Raw genomic sequence first — 23,506 nt, 5'->3', positions numbered from 1 at the left:
CCCACATTAAATACTCTAGTCACCCAGATGCCAAAACACCAACCAAAAATTACAATCCACACCAAGAAACAGGAAGCTATGGCCCAGTTAAAGGAACAAGGTAAGCCTTCAGATGACATAAAGGAGTTGAGACAAATGATCATAGAAGTTCAAACAGATCTCCTTAATTCAATGAGGTGGCTAAAGAGATTAAGGTTATTAAGAAGACATTGGACGAGCACAAAGAATTTGAAAGCATACATAGAAAAATAGTAGATTTTATGGGAATGAAAGGCACAATAAATGAAATTTAAAAATTTGGAATCATAGCATATTTGAGGAGGCAGAAAAAAGGATTGGTGAGTTTGAGGAAATGGCCTCTGAAAGTGAACAAACAAAAGAACAGATGAAGAAAAGAATGGAAAAAATTGAACAAGGTCTCAGAACTAAATGACAGCAAAAGACATGCAAACATACATGTCATGGGTGTCCCAGAAGGAGAAGAGAAGGGAAAAGGGGCAGAAGGAGTATTTGAAGAAATTATGGTAGAAAATTTTCCAACTCTATTGAAGGACACGATATCCATGTCCAAGAAGCACAGCATTCTCCCATCCGAAAAAAATCCGACTAGACCAACTCCGAGACACATACTCATCAGAATGTCAAATGCCAAAGACAGAATTCTGAGAACAGCAAGAGAAAAGCAATGCATAACATGTAAGGGATACCCAATAAGATTAAGTTCTGATTTCTCACCAGAAGTCATGGAGGCAGGAAGACAGTGGTGTGATATATTTAAGGTAATACCAGAGAAAAACTTCCAGCTAAGAATATTATATCCAGCAAGATTGTCTTTAAAAATGTCCTGGGTGGTACTGCAGGGACAAATGCTGGAAATTATATGTCCTGCCATGGCCCACTGGGTAGACTGGGGAAGAGTGTAAAACTACAATATAAACCATTATCCATGTGGTGCAGCTGTGCTCCAGGATGTATTCACCAAATGCAATGAATGTGATGATGAAAGAGGTTGTTGATTTGGGAGGCGTGAGGTGAGGGGGGTGAGGGGTTTATGGGGACCTCTTACATTTTTTTTAATGTAACATTTAAAAAAAAATAAAGGAAGAAAAAAAAGAAAGCAGATACAATAGGAAGTTTTAGGTGGTGTATCTGTTACCAGAAAGAAATTAAGACACACAGATCTGTATGACACAGGATGAACCCTAATGTAAACTATGGATTACAGTTAGGATATTATAATATGATTTCCTCAGCTGTGACAAAGGTACTACAATAATGCAAAATGTTAATAACAGAGAAATCTGGGGGTGGAGGAGGTATATGGGAACTCTGTACTTTCTGCATGATTTTTCACCTACAACTGCTCTAATTAAAAGAAAACACCAGAAAGTGTGAACAAAAAAAAATGAGGGTGAGATTAGAATATTCACAGATAAACAGAAAGTGAGAGAATTTCTAACCAAGAGACCAAATTTTCAGGAAATACTAAAGGGTATGCTAGAGCCTCAAAATAAAAGACAGGAGAGGCCTGGAAGAGACTCTAGAAATGAAGATTATATCAACAAAAGTAAAGTGTCAAAAGAGTAATAAAAATAAAATATGACCGTTAAAACTCAGATAGGAATAATCTTAACCAATGAATGTAAAGCACTTGTATGCAGAAAATTACAATCCAATGTTAAAAAAAATGTAAAAAGGCCTAAATTACTGGTAGAATATTCCATGCTAATGGAATAGAAGATGAAATATCATTACGATGTCAATTCTTCTCATATTGATATACAGATTTGATGCAATCCTGATAAAAATTCCACCAGCATTTTTTTAAAAATTGAAAACACGATGATCAAATATTTGGAAAGGTCAGGGGTCCTGAATAGCCAGAAACATCTTTAAAAGGAAAAGTTAACCCTCATCTCCAGACTTTAAATCATATTACCTAGCTATAGTGGTAAAAACAGCATGGTATTGGCATAAAGACAGACACATAGACCAATGGAACCAAATTGATGGTTCAGAAACAGACCCTCACAGGTATGGTCAAGTGATTTTTGACCTAGCCTGCCAAACCCACCCACCTCAGGCAGAACAGTCTATTCAACAAATGGTGCTGAAAGAACTGGATATCCATAGCCAAAAGAAGGAAAGAGGACCCCTATCTCAAACCTTATCCAAAAATTAAATCAAAATGGATCAAAAACCTAAAAATAAAAGCAAGAAACAAAGTTTCTAGAAGAAATTGTAGGAAAATATCTTTGAGACCTGGTGATAGGTGATGGATTCTTAAAGGAGATAGGACTGAGATGGACTACTGATGTTTAATGCATGTAGAAGTTTTAACTAGCTTTACTGTAAAAGTGTGGAATTGTATAAAGTGGATGGTAAAAAATAGCGAGTAACAGCTAATTTATAAATGGGGATGTGGGCGAAAATGGTAGTCTAGGTATGTAAATGCCATTTGACAGAATGCTAGAGAATAATCTAGGAATTGAAAAGCACAGCAAACCAAGAGGTGGATGAGAATTGTGGTTGATGGTACATATGCAGGAGTGTCCTTTGTGAGCTAGAGCAAATGTACATCACTGCTGCAGGGTGTTGGGAATGTGGAGACGCTTGTGAAAAATAACTGGAGTGACCTATAGACTGTAGTTAGCAGTAATAATATATTTTTGCATCTATGCCTATGATTTGTACTGTGTTGATAATGAGGTAGTATGAAAATGTGAGCCAAATGTACACTATGGACATGTTACCAATCAGATGATAATATCTTATCTGTAGCAAATATTTCACCACAGGGTGGTGTGTCGATAGAGGGGTGTTGTTTGGGAATTCTGCACATGTGCATGATTGTCTTATAAGTTTACAACTTCTGTCATAAAAAATATATTTAAAAAGTAATAATAGGGTGGGTTGGGGGAAAAGTACACCAAATATAAGATAAGGTCTATAATTAGTAGTAAGATTTTGACAATATTTTTTGTAATTTGTAACAAACGTCTTATGACAATGCACAGTGTCATGGAGGGTTGATGTATAGGACCCCTGTATAATGCTATGCGCATTTGCTTTGTAAGTTCACAAGTTTTACTATACACTTACTGTTTATGTATGTTCGTATATAAATGATATAAAGTTAATTATAGGGTGGGTTGGGGGGAAATACTTAGATTAGTAGTAATATTTTGACAGTGCTCTTCAGTCATTAGTTAAAAATGTTTAACAACAATGCAAAGTATTGGTGGTAGGGTGAGTTATGAGAGTCCTGTATGATGTAATGTATGTTTGTTTTTCACTTATTGTTTAAGTATGTTTATGTCTGAGTGATATAGTTCAATAAATTAAAAAAAAAAAGACACAGAAAAAAGATGCAGCAGACCAGGGAGCAACAGAATGAGCACCTCTCTCCCACTCCAGAAGGCCCCAGGATCAGTTCCCTGAGCCACCTAATGAAAATACAAGCAGAGAGGAACACTCAGTGAATGGACACAGAGAGCAGACAATGCAGGGGCAGGGGATAAAATAAATGAAAGTTTTTTTTTTTAAAAAAGGAAAAATGCCAGAAATTATTTAACTTTTTCATTCACTTCACCTTGTAAGTTAACAACCATATTATTAACATGCCAAACAACTGTAATTTTAATTAGACCTACATATGCAAATGCTATTTATTGCACAGAAATTCTTTTGCATTCACTAGACATTATTTTATCAAGTTTACCATCTCTAAGCACCCTTGATACCTTCACAGCTTTTTATCTGAATACATAACTGCATGTCACAGGAGTACCATTTATTTTGTTTGCATTAAAAAATGAACCCTCTAAATTCCAGTAATTTTTTTTTTTTGAGGTACTGGAACCTCATATGCAGGGTCAACCAGTGAGCCACATCGGTTCCCCTGAGTTGACTCCAGCTTCTGTTTGCTCATTGTTTTTTAGTTGTCTGCTCATTATTTTTGCTTGTCGTGTGCTTGTTATTTTTGTTCGTCGTCTCCTCTGCTTTAAGAGACACTGGGAACCAAACCTGGGACCTCCCATGTGGGAGGTGGGCACTGAGCTGCTTTAGTCATTTTTGCTCCCCCTCAGTACTTTTTTTGTTTAGAACGTTTTTATCATGCATCTTTTCCACCTTCTTATCATAGTTCTTATTATAATTTGTTTCGTAATGGCATCTTTTGACACACTTTTTGTTTGCATGTTTTACCCTTGGGAGTATTCTCTTCCAGAAATATACCTTCTCCCATTTCTCTTTCTCTTTTTTCTCTATCTCTCTTTTTCAGGTACCAGGGTGGGGAATGAACCACGAGCTACATCAGCTCCCGAGTTGTTTTTTTCTTGACTGTTTGCTTGTTTTTTTGTTTTTAGGAGGCACCAGGGACCAAACCCAGGACCTCTCATGTGGAAAGCAGGCTCTCAACCACTTGGGCCTCCTATGCTCCCATACCATTTCTCTTAAAGTTCATAGTTCTCTGGTTCTGTTTTTCATGGATGCCAGAAATATTTCATTTTCCTCTTGTTTCTACTGTAAGAAAAAAAGCAGCTTACAGAATCCAGAGGCATTAAAAGGATAGTAAGGGAATATTACAAACAATCCTAAGGCATAAATTTGACAACTTAGATGAAATGGACCAATTCTTTGAAAACCACAAACTACCAAAACTCAGCCAATAGGAATTAGATTACTTGAGTAGACTTACAACTATTAAAGAAGTTGAATTCATAGTAAAAAACCTTGTGGGAAAAAAAGCCTCAGACTGACATGGGTTCACTGGCAAATTCTACCAAATATTTAAAGAAGAAATAACACCAATTCAACACAATTGCTTCCAGAAAATAGAAGAGGAAAAAAAACCACTTATTTTATGAGGCCTGTACTGCCTTAATACCAAAACTACAAAAAGACCAATATCTTTCATGAACCTAGATATAAAAATCCTCAACAGGATTGTTAGCAAATTCAATACAGTAATATATAATAAAGAAAAACAACGTGACCAAGTGGGGCTTATCCCAGGAATGCAAGTCTGCTTCAATATTTAAAAATCAATGAATATGATATACCATATATGGCAGTTTGATATTACTTATGAATTCCCAAACGATCAATTATATTTGTAAACTGCTCTCTTCTGGTTGTGAGCCTCTTTGATTGTATTAGATTCAGCTGAGCTGTCAAAGTATGTTAAGATTAGGGCATTGATTCAACCACATTAGAGCGCAGCTCAGCATTGAGTCCCAGCCCCCTTGGTGGACTGATAAAACAGACTTTCACATGGAAGTAGATACACAGAAAAGAACACAGAGGAAGACAGAAAGGTCATAAGACATGGCAGAGGCTCTAGAAGGAGAGATGAGCCTTGTAGTTTACAGGTGACCTTGTGATGAGAACAGGGCAGCTGAGCCCAGAAAGAAATGAGCCCTGGGAAGAGAGATGAGCCCAATGCCAGCTTACAGCTGAGATCAGAAGAAGCTGGGACCATGGAGCCTTAAGAGGAAGAAGGAAGGCTAAACCCTTGCAGATATCACCTCCTGTCTGGTGTCAACATGGACGATAGACTTTGGGTTTGTTTGGGTAAGGAAAGTAACCTTGAGTTGGACTCTTTAGGGCCTGTAACTATAAGCTTCTACCCCAAATAAATGCCCTTTATGAAAACCAGCAGGGATGCGGATATGGCTCAAGGAACTGGGCTCCCGTCTACCATATGGAGGGTCACAGGTTTGATTCCCAGGATGTCCTGGTGAAAAGCAAGCTGGCCTGTGCGGTGTGGAGAGCTGGAACAACAAGATGATGCAACTAAAAGAGACGCAGAGGAGAGACAGTGAGAAATACAACAAACCAGGGAGCTAAGGTGGGTCAAGTGTTTGAATGCCTCTCTCCCATGTCGGAAGGTACTGGGATCAGTTCCGGGTACTTCGTAAGGAAAAGGCAAGACAAGCAGACACAGAAGAATGTGCAGCAAATGGATACAGAGAATAGAAAGTGAGCACAAGTGGTGGTGGGGGGGAGGGTATAAGTAAATAAATAAACCTTTAAAAAAAAACAGGTTTCTGTTACTTTGCATTAGCATCCCTTTTGGCTGACTAATACACCATATTAACAATGAACTACTACTTAGCCAATGAAAAGGCATGAGCTATTATTACTACATGCAACCACATGCCATAATCTCAAAGGCATTATGCTAAATGAAAGCCAGTCGCAAAAAAAATTCTTACTGTGTGGTTCCATTTATATGACATTCTTGAAAAGATACATGGCTCAGTGGTTGAACTCTGGTTTCCCACATATGACGCTCGGGTTCAACCCCCAGCCCTGGTACTTCATAAAAAAAAGAAAAGAAAGAGAAAGAAAGGGGGAAAGGGGATGAAATACTCTAGGAATCGAATAATATAGTGAACCCAGATTTGGGTGAGAATTCTGTTAGTAGTACAAATACAAGAATGTCCTTCATCAACTAGAACAAATGTATATCACTATTGCAAGGTGATAAGAATGTGGAGAAGAATGAGAAAAACACAATGTAACCTAGGGACTATAATTAACAGCAATACTGTAATATTTTGTCATCAATGCCAAAGATGTACTGTGTTAATAATGGGGGGGTATGGAAAAAATATATCAAATGTACCTATTGTTAGTGTTAATAGTTCGATGGGTGTTATCTGGGAGTTCCACACATGTACATGATTATTTTGTAAGTTTACAACTTCTCTAATAAAAAGATATTTTTAAAATGAAAGAAAAAAAAACTCAGTTATAATGATAAATAACAACTGTCAGTCCACCTCATATTGGGGAGATTATAGGGGGTGGCTGAAGACTGCAGATTGGAATACATATCCTGACTAAACCCATAGTCTAATCCAGCTGATTTTCCCACATCGAAATGAGGACTGCATGTTGCTGGATCTTCTCATTTTTCTTGAAAACCCAGAAATCTAAATGTTAACATGAAATCTACTGATTTTTAGAGAATTGTTAAGTAATTTAAATGTTTGAGAAATGCTGTGCTGACCAGCATAGATCTGAAAAATAAACTAATTTGCTGTCTCTGATATTGGTAAATGTTACAGATATAGTAGATAATTGTAGGCAACTTGGTGCTAAAGACAATTTTGTGTTTTGTTGTTTTTAATTTATTTCTCTCCCCTTCCCCGCCCCTCCCCACCAGTTGTCTGCTCTCTGTGTCCATTCGCTCTTTGTTCTTCTATGTCCGCTTGTATTCTTGTCAGCAGCACCCAGAATCTGTGTCTCATTTTGTTGTGTCATCTTGCTGTGTCAGCTCTCCGTGTGTGCGACGCCACTCCTGCGCAGGCTGCACTTTCCTTCACGCTGGGTGGCTCTCCTTACGGGGTGCACTCCTTGCACAAGGGGGTCCCCTATGTGGGGGACACTCCTGCGTGGCATGGCACTCCTTGCGCGCATCAGCATTGCGCGTGGGCCAGCTCATCACACGGGTTAGGAGGCCCTGGATTTGAACTTTAGGCCTCCCATGTGGTAAGCAGATGCCCTATCTGTTGGGCCAAATCTGCTTTCCGACAATTTTGAATCATTGAGAGAAGACTTGAGTCCCTTAAGGTTGTTCTGTTATGGATGGTGAGAATCATATCATATATTCATGGTATCTATGGATGGCATGGGGTTCAGAAGAAATGTGGTATGTTTTGGCAACAGAATGATGATCTGGAGGTGACAGAAAGGAATAAGTCAATTTGGCTTATCCTGGGTATTTAAAGATTTTCCATTGGATAGCACTTTGGGGGAAATGGGGTCATTTTAAGCAAGAAATGTTCAGTTAAGGCTTTCAGATGTTTTGTATAAAATAGACATGACACAGTAAAAGGGGTTGGCAGAGGAGTGAGCACAAGGATGAATCATGATTGGGGCGGAACATGACTGAGATGGATGGGTAAATGCAGGAATATATGGGTACACTGGAGGGAAGCATAAGGACTAGGAGTGGTGATCCTTTGGATTGGTAGGAATTGAAGGGAAAACAGCTTCAATTCATGCTCTTCCCTGAGCCTGGAATACTTTACCCCAAACCCTCTTAGTTTTATATATCTAGTTCATATTTAAGGTTCTAAACTCAGATTTTTGGATTTCACCCCTGGAAACCATTCCTTCCTTTCTCCTCCCCCAAGTGTCCTCCTTAGTGTTCCCATAGCACCCATTACACATCTTTATCTGAGAACTCTCAACTTTATATTAATATTACCTCTTTCTAATGCTCTCTCGAGGGTATTATGATTCTCTGGGTTAGGTTCCATGTTTCATTCATCTCTTTGCTACAGGCATGAGCCTGGGACAGATGTGACAGGAATAAATATTTGTTCAATTGAGCAAAGAAGTTAGGCTAGCCCCTGTGTTAAGATAAGGGACATAGCCTGTATAACCAGTGCTTCCTTTGTTTCTAGGATACAGTGGCAATCTTTTGGCAGGTGATTTAAGGGAACGTTTTCTCACATTGGCATTTGGCCTTCTAGCATTTGATGTGATGTGAGTACAGTGATCACTGCACAGAGTATTTATTCCACTGCATTCCTTTCATTGTCTTTGTAGACAAATCTTGATGATTAATAAGGCTTAAAGGATTTTATCTGGTTCATGAACAGAATTCTCATCAAGACCCAGGCATGTTTTACTGTAGAGTCTTGCTCCTTGGCAGTTCTTTTACACAAATGATTCCATTGACCTTCTAAGAGACATCTTATAACATCTAACTGCAATCTTAAATTGTGTGAGGCTGTTCATCAGTATTTCATTCTCCTTGGCTGCTTAAACAATTCCTTCTGCTTTCTGTTATTGAAAGTGAATTTTGAATGCTGCTGTTCTTTCTCTTGAATTATTTGATTTTTCTTAGTTTCTTCTCTAAGCTTTTGCTTCAGTTTCTTCTCTAACCTTTTTTTGTTTGATGGACCCCTTTGTTAGTCAGGTGAAATGAATACAACTGTAATTTATTTATTGTATATATTTGTGAGTGAAGGAAATGCTAGATTTCAGTTATACATCAGAGAAAATAAAGATAATTGATTTTTTCTTTTTTTTTTAATTCATTTTTTAAAAATATTACATTCAAAAAATATGAGGTCCTCGTTCACCCCCACCGCCCCCACCCCACCACTCCCCCCACAGCAACACTCTCCCCCGTCATCATGACATATCCATTGCATTTGGTGAGTACATCTCTGGGCATCGCTGCACCTCATGGTCAGTGGTCCACATCATAGCCCATACTCTCCCACGTTCCATCCAGTGGGCCATGGGAGGATCTACAATGTCCAGTAATTGTCCCTGCAGCACCACCCAGGACAACTCCAAGTCCCGAAAATGCCTCCACATCTCATCTCTTCCTCCCATTCCCCGTACCCAGCAGCCACCATGGCCACTTTTTCCACACCAATGCCACATTTTATCAATTATTAACCATAATAGTTCATGAATAGAATATCATTAAGTCCACTCTAATCCTTACCGTATTCCTCCTTCCTGTGGACCTCGGCTTGGTTGTGTCCATTGCACATCTATGTCAAGAGGGGGCTTAGATTCCACATGGATACTGGATGCAATCCTCCTGCTTTCAGTTGTAGGCACTCTTGGCTCCATGGTGTGGTGGTTGACCTTCTTCAACTCCATGTTAGCTCCAGCTTATCATAGATTTTTTTCAATTCAAACTCTTAGACCCCCTGAAATCTTTCCATGATTAAGAACCCCTGCTTTAGTCTCTTCATTTTATTTTTTATTGCCCCATTAAGCTTTTCTATGTCAGAAGACTAGAGCCTTTTAATAGAGAACCTGAACTCAGGAATGAGATGATAAAGGAAACTTTAGGTGATTACTTTTTTCATAGTGTTCTTCCCCCTACCCCACCCCCAGCATAGAACTAGGGTCTTATTTTTCTCAAGCAACTAGAAATAAGCCTGCAGAATGTGCTATGTCATTCTATTATTCATTAGACTATTATTAAACATTCATATCAGGCACTATACTAATTAGTCCATGAAAAAAGAATAATAAGTCCATATCTTTAAGGTATCAATAACCTAATCAGGACGATAAATAAACCTGAAGTTACAAATACTTACCTTCTTTAGCTTGTTTTTTCCTTTTCTTCTAATCTATAAGTTAGGTTAATATTCTTTTCTGACAGGGTTGTATCATCACATGAGCTTCTCTGTGAGGAGCTTAGCACAGGGTCTGGCCTGTAGTTAAGTATTTAGTAAATCGTGATGGTTACATTGATGGATAGATACAGAGTAAGTAGAAAAATGGGGAAGGGAAGGGACTTGACTTCTTTTCCTGGACATAACAAAGAAGTTTTCATAGAGGAAGAAATGCTGGAGAAAACTGCATATACAAGCAAGCCCTAAGTAATTGGTTTATTAAGGGCAGAGGGATGAAGGAGGGGAACACAGAGATGAGGCTTCTGAGATAGGCAGGAATTTGAACTTGATCCTATAAGGAAAGAGGAACAATTATTTATATTAAACTCAAGAGTCTTAAAATTAATCAATGCTAAGGAAAATTTCTGATAAATTACATGTCTCTTTCAGGTCTCCCTTGCCCTGGAGCCTTTGTCAGAAACTTATAACAGCTACAAACCTTTTCCTACCACTGACGTGATAGAAAATGTGCAGGGAGTCCGAGAGAATATTGGACTCGGTGATACCCAGTTTCTGGTTCCGTCAAGATCTCATAGGATTCCTCCCACCAAAATTGATGGAAAAGAATTAGCAACAAACAGTAGTAGGCCAACCACTCCAAGGTAATTTACAATACCTAATACTAGCCAACTGCTCTACTCATAATTTCTACCTTTGATTTGTAGTTGGGTAAAAGACTAAAGGCAGAAGGCGGTACAGTTATTCATTCTACAAATAACTATTAAGTACCCACTGTGTCCCTGGCCCAGTACCAGGTAGTGAGCATAGAAGTTAATAAGACACAATTCCTTTTCTCAAGGACTGCTCACAAGCTAGTGGGAAGGCCAACATATAAAACAAGAAAGTAGGACTAGGTGATATACTGATGCCATGATAACTGTCCTTGAGGGAAAAGAAGGAAAAGGAAGCATTTTGTGATATAGAATGGAGTTAGAAAAACAGATTTTTTTAAAAGTAATTATCAAGTGTTTGCTTTGTGCCAGGTTCTGTGCTGAGCTCATTATTTCATTTTCTCAGTTAAGCCACAAATATGCGTAAAGTATCTATTATTCCCTTCATTTGGGATTTGGAAATCAGTTTTAGAGAGTTGTGTAGCAAATGTCACCTCTTTAAAAGTCCAAACTATACTGCTGTGAACCACTGATCTACATTCTGTCTCAGACAAAGTAGAATGTTAACATAATGTATAATATACTGCTGAAATTCTTCTACCTTTTTTTAAAACAGGGGAAAGGACCACTTATACTTTGTAGAGAATCCTGATACAGTAAGGGATTCTTTCTTTGGACTGCAGCACCATCTTAATTCAGGACAGACTTTAGAGTTTGTAACTCTGAAAGGTGAAGCCCCACGGAAGCAGATGTCCCTTCTCAACAGTTCTGAATTCCAGCCTCAAACTAGGACAGTTGCTAAGAGTCACAGTGACTCATGCATTCTTTCTTCAAACACGCCTCCTACCAAGGACCTTCTTTCAGGTATGTATATATTTGTGAGCTGAGACTAAGCTATATTTATTGGGATTATTTTGCTCATTGACCAGCCTGTGAAGAGAACAAGATTTCATTTTAAACCACAGAGCCAAATTAAAGGTAGCAATCTTGCTAGAGTCCAGACTCTCACCATTTGTAGGCAGCCATGTTAAACCACTGAATAATAGTTACTAGGTGCTTATACTTGTAGGTTTGGGGAAGGAACCATTTAAAGGGAACCTGGATGGGGGGGTAAGGCGGCAAACGTTTATCATAGAAAAATAATAGTCTTTATTTTTTTTCCAAATATTTCAAGGCAGATAAGATTTCTGTCTCATCTGTACAAAGGCTGGTACCAGTCCTTTTTACATTCTGATAACTATTGGTCTCAGTAGGAAGATTCCATGCATAACCACCTATCATTTTAAATCTGGGACTTAAATAAAACTCGTGGCTAGCTTTCTGTTAAAAACAAATAGAAAAGAGTCAGTTTACTCATATAAAGGCTTAGATTGAAATGAAGCAGCAAATAGGAACAGAATTAAATTACCTCGTGTTAGGGAGTGATATAATAAAAAGCAATTGAGACATCTTACATTATTTCGACTAGAGTGGTTGACCTTATATCTCTCTGACATCAGGAGCATTACCTGTCTTTATCCACACAAGTAAAATTTCCAAAGTAGAATATCAGCAGCATTAGTAGAAAAGCCTTTTAAGTAACTACATAATTAACATCAGTAATAAAATTTGTTAATGAAAAAAGATTCTGTTCATACTTTTTCAGTGATCTCCTATTTTTTAAAAATATTTGAAGAAGATAAACTGTTAATTTTAGTCATTAATGCAGCCCTAGGCTACATTAACAAAAAAGAAAATAGTCCTGCTATACTCAGCTCTGCTGCTCACACCTGGAATACTTTTTGTAAACCTGTACATCAGACATTGTGAAAGATATCCAATTATTCAGTAGTTATTTATTCAGCACTTACTAAATGTCTAGTACTCTTCTAGTCCTCAGGGATAGAGCAGTTGGTAAAACAAAGATACAAATTCCTGTTTATAGATGTTATAATATATCAGGAAGACAGGTGATAAAGTATTTATTTATATGTAATATGTAACATGTGCACTAGATATGTAATTTTAGATAGTGATAATGGCAATGAGGGGAAATGAAGCAGGAAAGGTGAGAGGGGACGTTGGTTTTAGATAGGTTGGCAAGGGAAGGCCTCAGTAAAGAAGGTGAGTTCCTTCTTTACTGAGAATAACAAGGCTGGTAAAGGGGCCACCAAGAGATTTTTAGCCTGAAGAAAACAGCTACCATTTATTGAGCACTCATTATATGTAGGAATCTTATAGATTTGATTAAATCATCAAGTAGACTTGGTTTTTTAAAGGTTCTTCCAATCAAGAGATACTGGGACACTAAAATTAAGTGGACCACTTTAGCAGGCCTAGAGCTAAGGTTATGAGAGGGACTCAACAAATACATAAACCTAATTATCTTCCTGGTCTTCATATACTAACACCATACCAGGAAATGGGGAACAGGCTAAATCAGTCAACCAGTAAGTATTTGTAAAACACTATATGTCCTGCTTGTAAGAGTTGTGGTTCAGATTAGAAAACAGGGAGTTGGAATAAAAACCAAAAGCTGTATATACCTCCAGTTGTTTAACAGGGCCTGTACCCACAGCATGTAGGAAATAAACAAGGGAAATATTAGTCCTGAACTCACTGGAGTGCCCTTTCTGTGTGCTCAGGAAATGATTATTGACTTGAGGTATGGAAAGATGCCATGACAGCTTTCATAGTTTAGGGTACCAGTTTACCCCTGAGAAGTGGAGAAAAGATGTTCTAGTGCCATGCTTTTGACTTTAGAGAAGGTTTTCCCAAACCATGGCTGTCTCAGCAATAAAACCAGTTGGAGACAATGGAGACAATGAGTGAACCAAATATGCTTAGATTTTTTTCCTCCTCAATTTTTATTTCCTTTTTAAAAACCCTGTATTTTGGGGAGTTTCTTAAGTATTCATTCCCATTCAGACGTGAATGGCCGATGAAATAACTCCTAAAATATTACCACACCCAGAGGAATTTACATTTAACAGGGATGAAAACAAAGCTCAAGTCAGTTCACCCAGTAACTTTTGAGTGCCTCTTTTGTGTCTTTTGTTGTGAGTTTTGAACAATCAGATAGAATTTATTGTTGCCTTTGCTTATCATTAACCCCTCTATTCATTAACTGTTCATTGAGTGTGCCCACCTCATTAAAGAACATTAAACTATATCTGTTTAATAATAAAGCCAGGTGCCAACTAGAAACTAAGCTTCACATACCAAACTTCTTTAGCTGGAGGACATTTAGATTTTAACCAGATTTCCTATGCTAGCAAATCTTTGCTTTCTCAAGGAATAAACGACAGTCTTTTTCTGCTGAACCCCAAAGCATTAATTTATTTTTAATAAAATAAAAAATAATACAATGAATTCTGACTAGAATATTGTTTAGCCATAATTGAAATAGGAAAAAAAGCCAATGCATATTGTTAATAGAAAAAAGCCATAACAAAACAGTATACAGTATCCCATTTTTTTGCAAAAGGAAACTATATATACACATATATATAACTGTGTATGTGCATAGATAAAAATCTATAAGGCATGTATAAAAATGTTAACAGTGGGTAGTGCTTGGAAGTGACATTAATGGGGAATTAGTTTCCTGTTGCTGTGTAACAGATTAATACAAATTTAGCAACATAAAACAACATCCATTTATTAGCTCACAGTTTTATAGGTCAGAAGTACAGCATGGCATGGTTGCCTTCTCTGCTTGAAAAATCAAGGTATCATCCTAGCTGAGTTCTCACCTGGAGACTCTGGGGAAAAATTCACTTCAAAGTTCGTTTTTATTGTTGCCAAATTTAATTCCTTGCAGTTGTAGGACTGAGGTCCCATTTCCTTGCTGGCTGTCATTTCTTGCAGGTGGCCCCTCCATCTTCAAGCCTGCAACAGCTCATTAATTCCTTCTCATACTTCAATTATCAGACTTCTTCTGTACGCTGACAGAGAAAACTGCTTTTAAAAGGTTCATGTGATTAGGTCCAGCTTCCTATCTTAGGGGTTATCTCCCTGTCTTAAGGTCAACTGATTTGAGACCTGAATTATTTAATACATCTGTAAAATTACTTCACAGCAGTACCTAGATTCCAAAAACTGGGAGAAAGTATGTACGTAAATTTTACGAGTCAGTCAAAACTTGGCTTCCATCCTTACTTTTCCATTGACATGCAGTTTCACCTTAGATAAATCATGGAAATTTTTTTTTTGGTGTTCCTTTCTGCACCTGTAAAAGTATAAGATTGAAATATATTGACACCCTGAGTCCTAAAGGTTCAGGTGGTATAGATAGATGTTAATGTTTCAGGCTCTTACATATAATAGAATTCAATAGGGTATCTGGATACAAACATAATATGTAGATACCACTGACCTTTTTATATACAAATAACATTTGGAAGATTTGGTGAATGGTTATAGTAGTTCCCACAAGAACATTATTCTCTCCAGAGCAGAGAAGTCCTTCACTGCTATAAACCCAGTGTCTATAACAGTACACGTAGTAGAAGCTCAGTAAACATTTGTTGTTAAGTGTATTTCCTCAAGAAATTCTTAAGCTAGTGTGGAAGGAAGGCAAGTAAGCCATTATAAAACACTGTGGTCAGTCCTGTGATAAGGAAATGTGCTGAACTACAAGACTGTAAATCATGATTTTAGATTTTCCATATTCGCTTTTGCCCTTTTCAGCTCTGATTGAACAAGGCAATAAATTGCGTAATGCCATGGTGGTTTCTACAATGAAATCAAGCCCAAATACTAGTATGCTATTGGATGAAGTTCATCCACAAGTGAAGGAAGATTTTCTTAGAACATCAACACAGTAAGTTAAGGAATAAAAATTAACTCTGACACTTCACTTTTTAATAGTTGTTAACCTGTGTATGTGTTTTTGTATGTGTGTGAAGTTATGGAATAAATAATCTTAGAAATGTTCAGCCAATAACTCTTAATATGGTGAAAAAGAAGCTTAAACTGAGTAAGATACTTATTTGAACTCTCTGAATTTGCATTCTTATATATAAAATTGGGCTATCCCTCCCTATCTCACAAAAACGAATTAAGATTTTAATGTGAGAAAGGGCTTTGCAAATTGTAAATTTTTGTGTATATTTAAGGCAGTCTATAGTATGTTACAGTTTCAGTGTGGGGCCTGTTCAACTCTTAGTTCAATTCATTATGATTTATATTTTTCCCATCTGTTAGCCACTCAGTGAGAAATTCTTTTTCCAAACTTTAGAATCAAAACCTTGTCTGGGAATCAATTTAAAGACCACATTGAAGATCATCTCCCTCCAACTGAGAATACATTTTGGAAGCATGACACAAAAGCTGATTCTAGAGCCATACAGCTGCTATTAGGCAGGTAAGAGCTCCTAATTAGCTTTCTTCTTTAAAATTCTTCCTCTAATTCATTATGTACATTGTTTCTTTGTATGTTTGGTAATCTTTTGTTGAAACTTGGACAATTTGATATTTTAATGTGTTATTGCTGGAATTTAGACTCTGATGTGTGTATTCCTTAAGCTAGTGTTATAACAGAGCTTTCCTTGAATGCCAGGAACTAGTTAAAAAAAAATGGAAAATAAGAACACACCTTTCCAAGTCTTTGCACATTGGCCGGAGCCAATTGCTCTTCTTCAGAGCTTAGCCATAAAGTAAGTTTAGGGAATAGCTTTGTGGCAAGAGTGTGATGTCCTGTCGCACATACATCTTATCCTGGAAATGCATGTGTGACCCTAGGAATTCCCCCATTTACATGGATCCAGAGGCCCCTCGTCCATAGAAAACAGCGTTTCCTCAAAATCCCAGGCACTGCACTGTATCCCACAACCAGCAATGCTTTGCCCTAGGCTGCTGGAAATTTGACTCTTCTACAGTGTCTTATAGGAGAGATCTACGAGCTGCCGCCTTACATGCAAGGCAAGTTCTAGGATAACCAATCCAGAATTAGTGTCCTGGGGCTCAGTCTTTCAAGCTGCCACAAGACAGATTGGCCGAGACACACCTGCTCCTCGTGTGTGCACAAGGGTACTCTGCTGTCTCCAGAACCAGAGACCTACACTGAGAATGTGGGCTACTTCCAGGCAGGGAATGGTTAGGGAATGGGGAAGTATCCAGCAAGGGTGCCAGGAGATCTTGCCATTTTTAAGTTGCCTTTTTTTATTTTGTGCTCACCCTATTACTACAGTCCTTTTAACTGTTTTCTCGAGCTTTAAGAAAGCTGTTTCTACCAGTCCTTGCTTGTTTTTCAAAGCTTCTGTGGAGGCATAGAGCCCTGGAGCTTCTCACTCTGGCATCTTGATCAGGGCTGGTCATAGTGTACATTAACAGATTCATTTTTCTAAAGCAACACTTCAAAATATCCAAGTCATTCCATGTTCCTTTAACTACTTCTCAATGGCTGCTAAATAAACCCCAGTCTTGAGAAGGGAATGTGTATACAGAGGCACATTTCAGATCTGCTTGGTAAACCTGGTGTACCATCATGCTGGTGGCAAGGTTTGTGTGTCTCTGGACACTCCCTTCCAGGATTTTCCCCCCAGCTCTCACCAGTACCTCCCCTGGTCTGAAGAATTCCATCACAAAGAATCAGTGGTTCTTAACACAAAGCAGGGAATATGCCAACAAGACAAGAATTAGGATCTGGTTTGGGAAAATTCAAAGATGCAACATTGGAGCCATCAGTAGAAAAAATATTTAAAATTGACAGTATGGGAAGATGGTTTGTTCCCGGAGGAGCTGCTGTTGGTCTACTATGGCTTGGGAATGTCTAATGAGATTGGAGCTATTGAAAAGGCTGTAATTTGCCTTCAGTATGTAAAGGACAGAATTCATTCTACCTATATGTACTTAGCAGGAAGTATTGGTTTAACAGCTTTGTCTGCCATGGCAGTGAGCAGATCTCCTGCTCTTACAAACTTCATGATGAGAGGCCCTTGGGTGTAGATTGGTGCCAGCTTTGCAGCCATGATTGGAGTGGGTACAATCCATACCCTATGACCCGAGCCCCAGCCCGAAACATCTTGCTTGGCTGCTACATTCTGGTGTGATGGATACAGTTGTGGCTCCTCTGGCGAACTTGGGGACCCTCTTCTCATCAGAGCTGCTTGATACACCACTGGCATTGTGGTGCCCTTTCCACCATGGCCATGTGTGCTCCCAGTGAGAAATTCATGAACATGGGTATACCCATGGGAGTGGGCCTAGGTCTCATCTTTATGTCCTCACTTGGATCTGTGTTTCTTCCACTTACCACGGTGTCAGGTGCCACTCTGTACTCAGTGGCAATTTATGATGGATTAGTTCTTTCCCTTGTTCTTCCTGTATGACACCCATAAAGTAATCAGGCACACCGAAGTTGCACCATTATATGGATGTCAAAAATACAATCCCGTAATTTCAGTGACGGGAATCTATATAGATGCATTAAATTTATTTATGTGAGTTGCCGCTATGCTAGCAACTGGAAGCAACAGAAAGAAATGACTCAGCTTCTGGCTTCTTTCACACGTCAGATATCTTGCTTGTTTCATAGAGGTAGATATCCATTAAATAGTTCATAAAAAGCAGCTTTTGTTGAAGTTTAGATGATAAGAATATGTCAAAATGTTTAAAATGTTCCAGTATAATGGGATGCTTCAGGTCTGCTTTTTCTTCTGGAGAATACATTCAGTAGTTCTCTTCCAAATAAGCACACACATTTTCAATTCTCATGTTTGGGTAATTAAAAATATTTTAATGAATATGGAAACTAAGGTTGTGTTATCAGAATTAAAATATTTTATCTATTTTTAAATTTATTTGGTTAAGTACGAATTAGCAAACCTGTTGTTATCTACACGTTTTGGATTGCAGAATATTAAAAGTAATGTCCTAAGTGACATAGAGGTTTGGTAAAGGGACCAGAAGTCTTTCTCTGAATATTTAGGACTTAGATCCTTGTATAAATGGTGGAAAGACAATGAGAGTTAACTGGCTACTTGGAAACAAACAAGTGACCACTGTTTTTCATCTGCTGGACTTAGCAAAAGCAGCGAGCATAAAACAAAGATGGGTGATTGATTCTCCTATCATTTCTCAGTACTCTCTTAACAAGGTAGATATAGTCGCATCTGGCCTCTTATTATTATGATAGTCCAAGATGTTAATCATGGAGAATCCCTAATATATATGTGGAAGTTTTTTTACTTTTGGACTTCTTGAACAAAATATTCTTACAGTTATTATAAAGATAAAATACAGCACAAAATTTGTTACATATTGGAGTATACAATAATATGTTCATAATTGAGTTTGGTTTTTGTTTGTTTGTTTGTTTTGGCTGTTTTTTGAAATGTGTAATAGAATTCATGCTTATTACCTTTCTTATCTCTTCATGATTTGAAGCCTTCATCAAAAAAGCTTACACTTGAAAAGATAGAAGGAGGTTTTCTCCTGACTATTGATTTCTTGTTTTTCCTCTCAGATTAAGCTCTAAAAAAAAAAACTAAACTAGTTCTCTCTTTATCAAATATATCAATAAAAAGTGGAAATGGGAAACCGCTGCCTTAGGGTTTCTCCTAGCAAAATTTCCCTCCTCCTGCATAGACCATTATTCAATTTTGTTGTGACATTTGTAAATTTTTTGATATACAGAGGAGTTATTTTTGGAAGTCTTTAATGAATGAAATAAATCTTTGTGGTTATTGTGAAATATTTTGACAAATATTTATTACAGTAATTCAGAAATATTCTAACCATCTCAAGTTATATAGGATGCGTATTTTCTTGGGGGGTCGGGGGTAACAATCTTTAGCCTTGGCTTCTATTACAGAATGTCTCCAAGCTATCTTTCCATTCTTATCTTCTAACTCTACCCAATAGCAGTAAAAGTGTGGTATAATGAAAAGAATGGATTTTAAACAGACACAAGTTGAAGTCCAGAGTCTGTCTCTTATTAGCTGTGTGCCTTAAGCAACTCTCTGTACCTCAGAGGGGTCAGTAAAATTGGAATTATCCTAACCTTGCAAAATTGTTGTGAGAATAGAAATGGTATATGTAAAGAACTAATACTATGCTTTATGTGTAGTAGGTATTCAATAAGAGGTGTTGTTAATATTGTTGCTAACATGTGCCCTTGAATCAGACTCCTCTAATATTGCCTAACTAAAACACGATCCACATTGCTGTTTTAGAAAGGGCATAGTGTTTAAAGCAATATGGGCAGAGTTATAAAGATGTGAGAGAACATGTATGTTTCTCAATTAGTTTGATTTGGCTAAAGTTTAGACTTCTTATAGGTGAGTAGACTAGACTACAGAATCATTTGGTATGGCTAATGGTAGGGTAAACTAAGTAGAGGTGTAATGTAAAAGGTAAGTAGAAGCCATATTTTGAAGGACTTTGAATATTATGTTAATGAGCTTATTAGACTTTTACTGGGTAAACATCAAAGTAGAAAATCAGTTGAATAGAAGAGATGGGAAAGCATATAGGAGTTTCTCCCTTACTGGACGTGAAAAAGTAAGACATCAAATGTTGAAATGACAGGATTTCATGACTGACTAGTTGTAGAGAGAGGACAAAGAGTCAAAATGATCCCTATGGTTTTTGCTGCAGTGACTCCACAGATTATAATGATTAACTGATGAAGGTATTGTCAGGCAAGTTCAAGCCAAGGAGTTAAAGATAAGTTCAGATTTGTTTAATTTTAGATGCATATGGGAAATTCAAGTATACTTGTCTGGTAGGCAGTTGAATATACAGAGCTGAAGCTGCGGGGAGAAGACTAATGTAGTTATAAATATTTGGGATTCGTTAACCTATGCTGCAGTAATTAAAACCTTGGGAGGAGACAAAATCACCCAGGGATAGTGTAGTATAATGAAAGTAAGAATAAAGAATGCAACTTTTATGCCCCACTTTTTTTAAAACCTCAGTAAAAGTATGTTAAAAAAATAGAGAAGGCATAAACTCACAAGAACCCAAGAGGACAGGAGAGGAGGTAACAGTAGGTGAAAGATGTCTACAAATTTTTAAAAGCCAGAAAGCAGATAGACAAGCATAACTAACCTAGCAAAGTAGAGAAAGCTATACATACTGTGAGTTAGAGGACCAAAATTTTGATTGCTGAAGCCCAGAAAGATTCAGCAATTAGAAACAACAGATAACTCTGAAGGTAGTATCTGAGTTTGAGGCTAAAAACACAAGGACTGGTTAAGAAAAAAACAAATAGTAGCAGTTAGATCCCTTAACCCCTCTTGCTTCAAGACCTGGGGACTGTTAAGTATAGAGGTCAAGAAGTAGCAAGCCAGACTGCCTATGTTTGAATCTGAGCTCTGTCACTCACTAATAGTAGAACCTTACTTAAATTACTTCTTAACCTTCCTCTGCTGTAGTTTCCTCACATGTAACATGGGCATAATAATATGACCTACTTCAATGATAATATGTTGTGTGAATTGAATGAGTTAATTCTTATAAACTTAGGACACAGCATAGCACAGAGTCACCTCTCAATGTCAGCTATTATTATAGTATTTTCTTCTGCCTGCAGAGCCATTTCCCCATTCAAGAAAGACTAAGAGTTTATTCTTTATAAAGGTATATTTAGCAGAGTTCTAGATTCAACAATATCAAGCCCAGCTAAGGATAGTATTGACCACCATAGTGATGAAAAGGAGATTAACTTAAAGTCTGTTTACAGAATAATAAACTATCCCCCTTCCCTACGTCTAAACCCCTTTGCTTCTTGGCCCCCAGAACACTAGCAGCCACACTATGCCCCCTGGCAGGAGATTCAAATTCCTTCCTAGGGGTACTGACCAGCTCAAGAAAAAATAAGTACAGTTACTGGCATTTAACGAGTACCCTACAAAATGGTCCTGCTCTTCCCAAATATCTTCCTCAATGAAGGGAGGTACTGGGAATTGAACCTGGGACCTTGTATATGCAAAGCAGGCACTCAACCACTGAGCTACGCTTGTTCCCCAAAAGTTTTAATTTTGATGAAGACTTTTTTCTTATTTTTTCTTGTGTTGCTCATACTTCTTGTATGAAACATAGAAATCCATCACCCACTAAAAAGTTCTGAAGATACTTCCCAATGTTTTCTCTTTTTTAAAAAAGGTCTTTATTTTTTAAATTTCTCTCCCACTCCCCCCATTGTCAGCTCTCTGTGCCCATTCACTGTGTTTTCTTCTGTGTCCGCTTGCATTCTTGTCAGCGGCACCGGGAATCTGTGTCTCTTTTTGTTGGTCATCTTGCTGCGTCAGCTCTCCGTGTGTGTGGCACCACTCCTGGGCAGGCTGCACTTTTTTCATGCAGGGCAGTTCTCCTTGTGGGGTGCACTCCTTGCGTGTGGGGCTCCCCTATGCAGGGGACACCCCTGTATGGCACGGCACTTCTTTGACGCATCTGCGCTGCGCGTGGGCCAGCTCACCACACGGGTCAGGAGGCCCTGGGTTTGAACCCTGGACCTCCTATATGGTAGGTGGATGCTCTCTAGGTTGAGCCAAATCCACTTCCCCCAATGTTTTCTTATAAGAGTTCTATAGTATGAGCTCTTTATATTTAGGTTGTTGATCTATTTTGAGTTCATTTTTGTATGTGATGAGAGGTAGGGGTCCACATTCATTCTTTTCCAGTTGTCCCAGCTCTATTTGTTGAAGACTCTTTTATTTCCCTGTTGAATGTACCTGTCATTCTGGTTGAAAACCAACTGGCAGTAGATGTGTGGATTTGTCTCTGGACTCTCAATTCTATTCCATTGATCTATATGTCTAATCTTATGCCTATACCAACTGTTTTAATTACTGTAGCTTGGTAGTAAACCTTGAAATCAGGCAGTGTAAGACCTCCAGTTTTGTTCCTTTTCAAGAGTATTTGGCTATTCAGGTCCCTTTGCAAGTCTACATGACTTTTAGCATCTGCTTTTCCATTTCTGCAAAAAAATGCTGCTGGAATTTTTATATGGATTGCATTGAGTCTACATAGCTGCTTTAGGCAGAATTGACATCTTAACAATATTAAGTCTTTCAATCCATGAACACAAAATGTCCTTCCACGTATTTAGGCCTTCTTTAATTTCTTTCAGCAATGTTTTGTAATTTTCAGTGTACAAGTCTTTTACTTTCATGATTACATTTATTATTATTTTATTCTTTATTAATTACTGTTGTAAATGGAATTTTTTTTTGGTTTCCTTTTCAGATTATTCATTACTGGTGTATAGAAAACCAACTATCTTCAGTGTGTTTATCTTGTATCCTGCAATTTTACTGAATTTGTTTCTTAGTTCTTGTAGCTTTTGTGGATTTGGGGGGATTTTCTATATATAGATCATGTCATCTGCAAGTAGACATATTTCCTTTCCAATTTGGATGCCTCATTTCTTTCTCTTGCATAATTGTTCTGGCTAAAACTTCCTGTACAATGTTGAATAACAGTGGTGACAACAGGCATCCTTGTCTTGTTTCTTATCTCAGGGAGAAAACTTTCAGTGTTTCAGCATTGTGTATGATGTTTGCTGTGGATTTATCAAGTTGAGAAAGTTCTCTTCTATTCCTAGTTTTCTGAATGTTTTTTATCATGAGAAGATGTTAGATTTTGTCAAATGCCTTTTCTGCATTAATTGAGATGATCATGTGCTTTTTCTGTGATTTTATTAATGTGGTATATTGCATTGGTTGATTTCCTTACAATAAAGCATCCATGACAGTTTAAATTTGGTGGATTCCAAGAAAAAGATTATGTTCTTGAACTAAT

General features: G+C 37.7%; 1 protein-coding gene and 1 pseudogene across 3 annotated transcripts in view; both read left to right on the top strand.

The window, feature by feature from the left end:
• C2CD3 (C2 domain containing 3 centriole elongation regulator) overlaps positions 1 to 23,506 on the top strand; it is a 187,621-nt gene that overhangs the window by 16,245 nt on the left and 147,870 nt on the right. For all 3 annotated transcript variants that reach the window (XM_058305935.2, XM_058305936.1, XM_058305939.2), the window contains exons 4-7: positions 10,557 to 10,768; positions 11,394 to 11,641; positions 15,449 to 15,581; positions 15,999 to 16,124. In XM_058305935.2, coding sequence (XP_058161918.1) covers positions 10,557 to 10,768; positions 11,394 to 11,641; positions 15,449 to 15,581; positions 15,999 to 16,124 — 719 coding nt within the window. The remainder of the gene's footprint in view (positions 1 to 10,556; positions 10,769 to 11,393; positions 11,642 to 15,448; positions 15,582 to 15,998; positions 16,125 to 23,506) is intronic.
• On the top strand, positions 17,247 to 18,247 carry LOC101435789 (growth hormone-inducible transmembrane protein pseudogene; annotated as a pseudogene).

The sequence above is a fragment of the Dasypus novemcinctus genome, chromosome 10, assembly GCF_030445035.2.
Source record: "Dasypus novemcinctus isolate mDasNov1 chromosome 10, mDasNov1.1.hap2, whole genome shotgun sequence".
Taxonomy (NCBI): Eukaryota; Metazoa; Chordata; class Mammalia; order Cingulata; family Dasypodidae; genus Dasypus; species Dasypus novemcinctus.
This window is presented reverse-complemented; position numbering and strand designations above follow the sequence as displayed.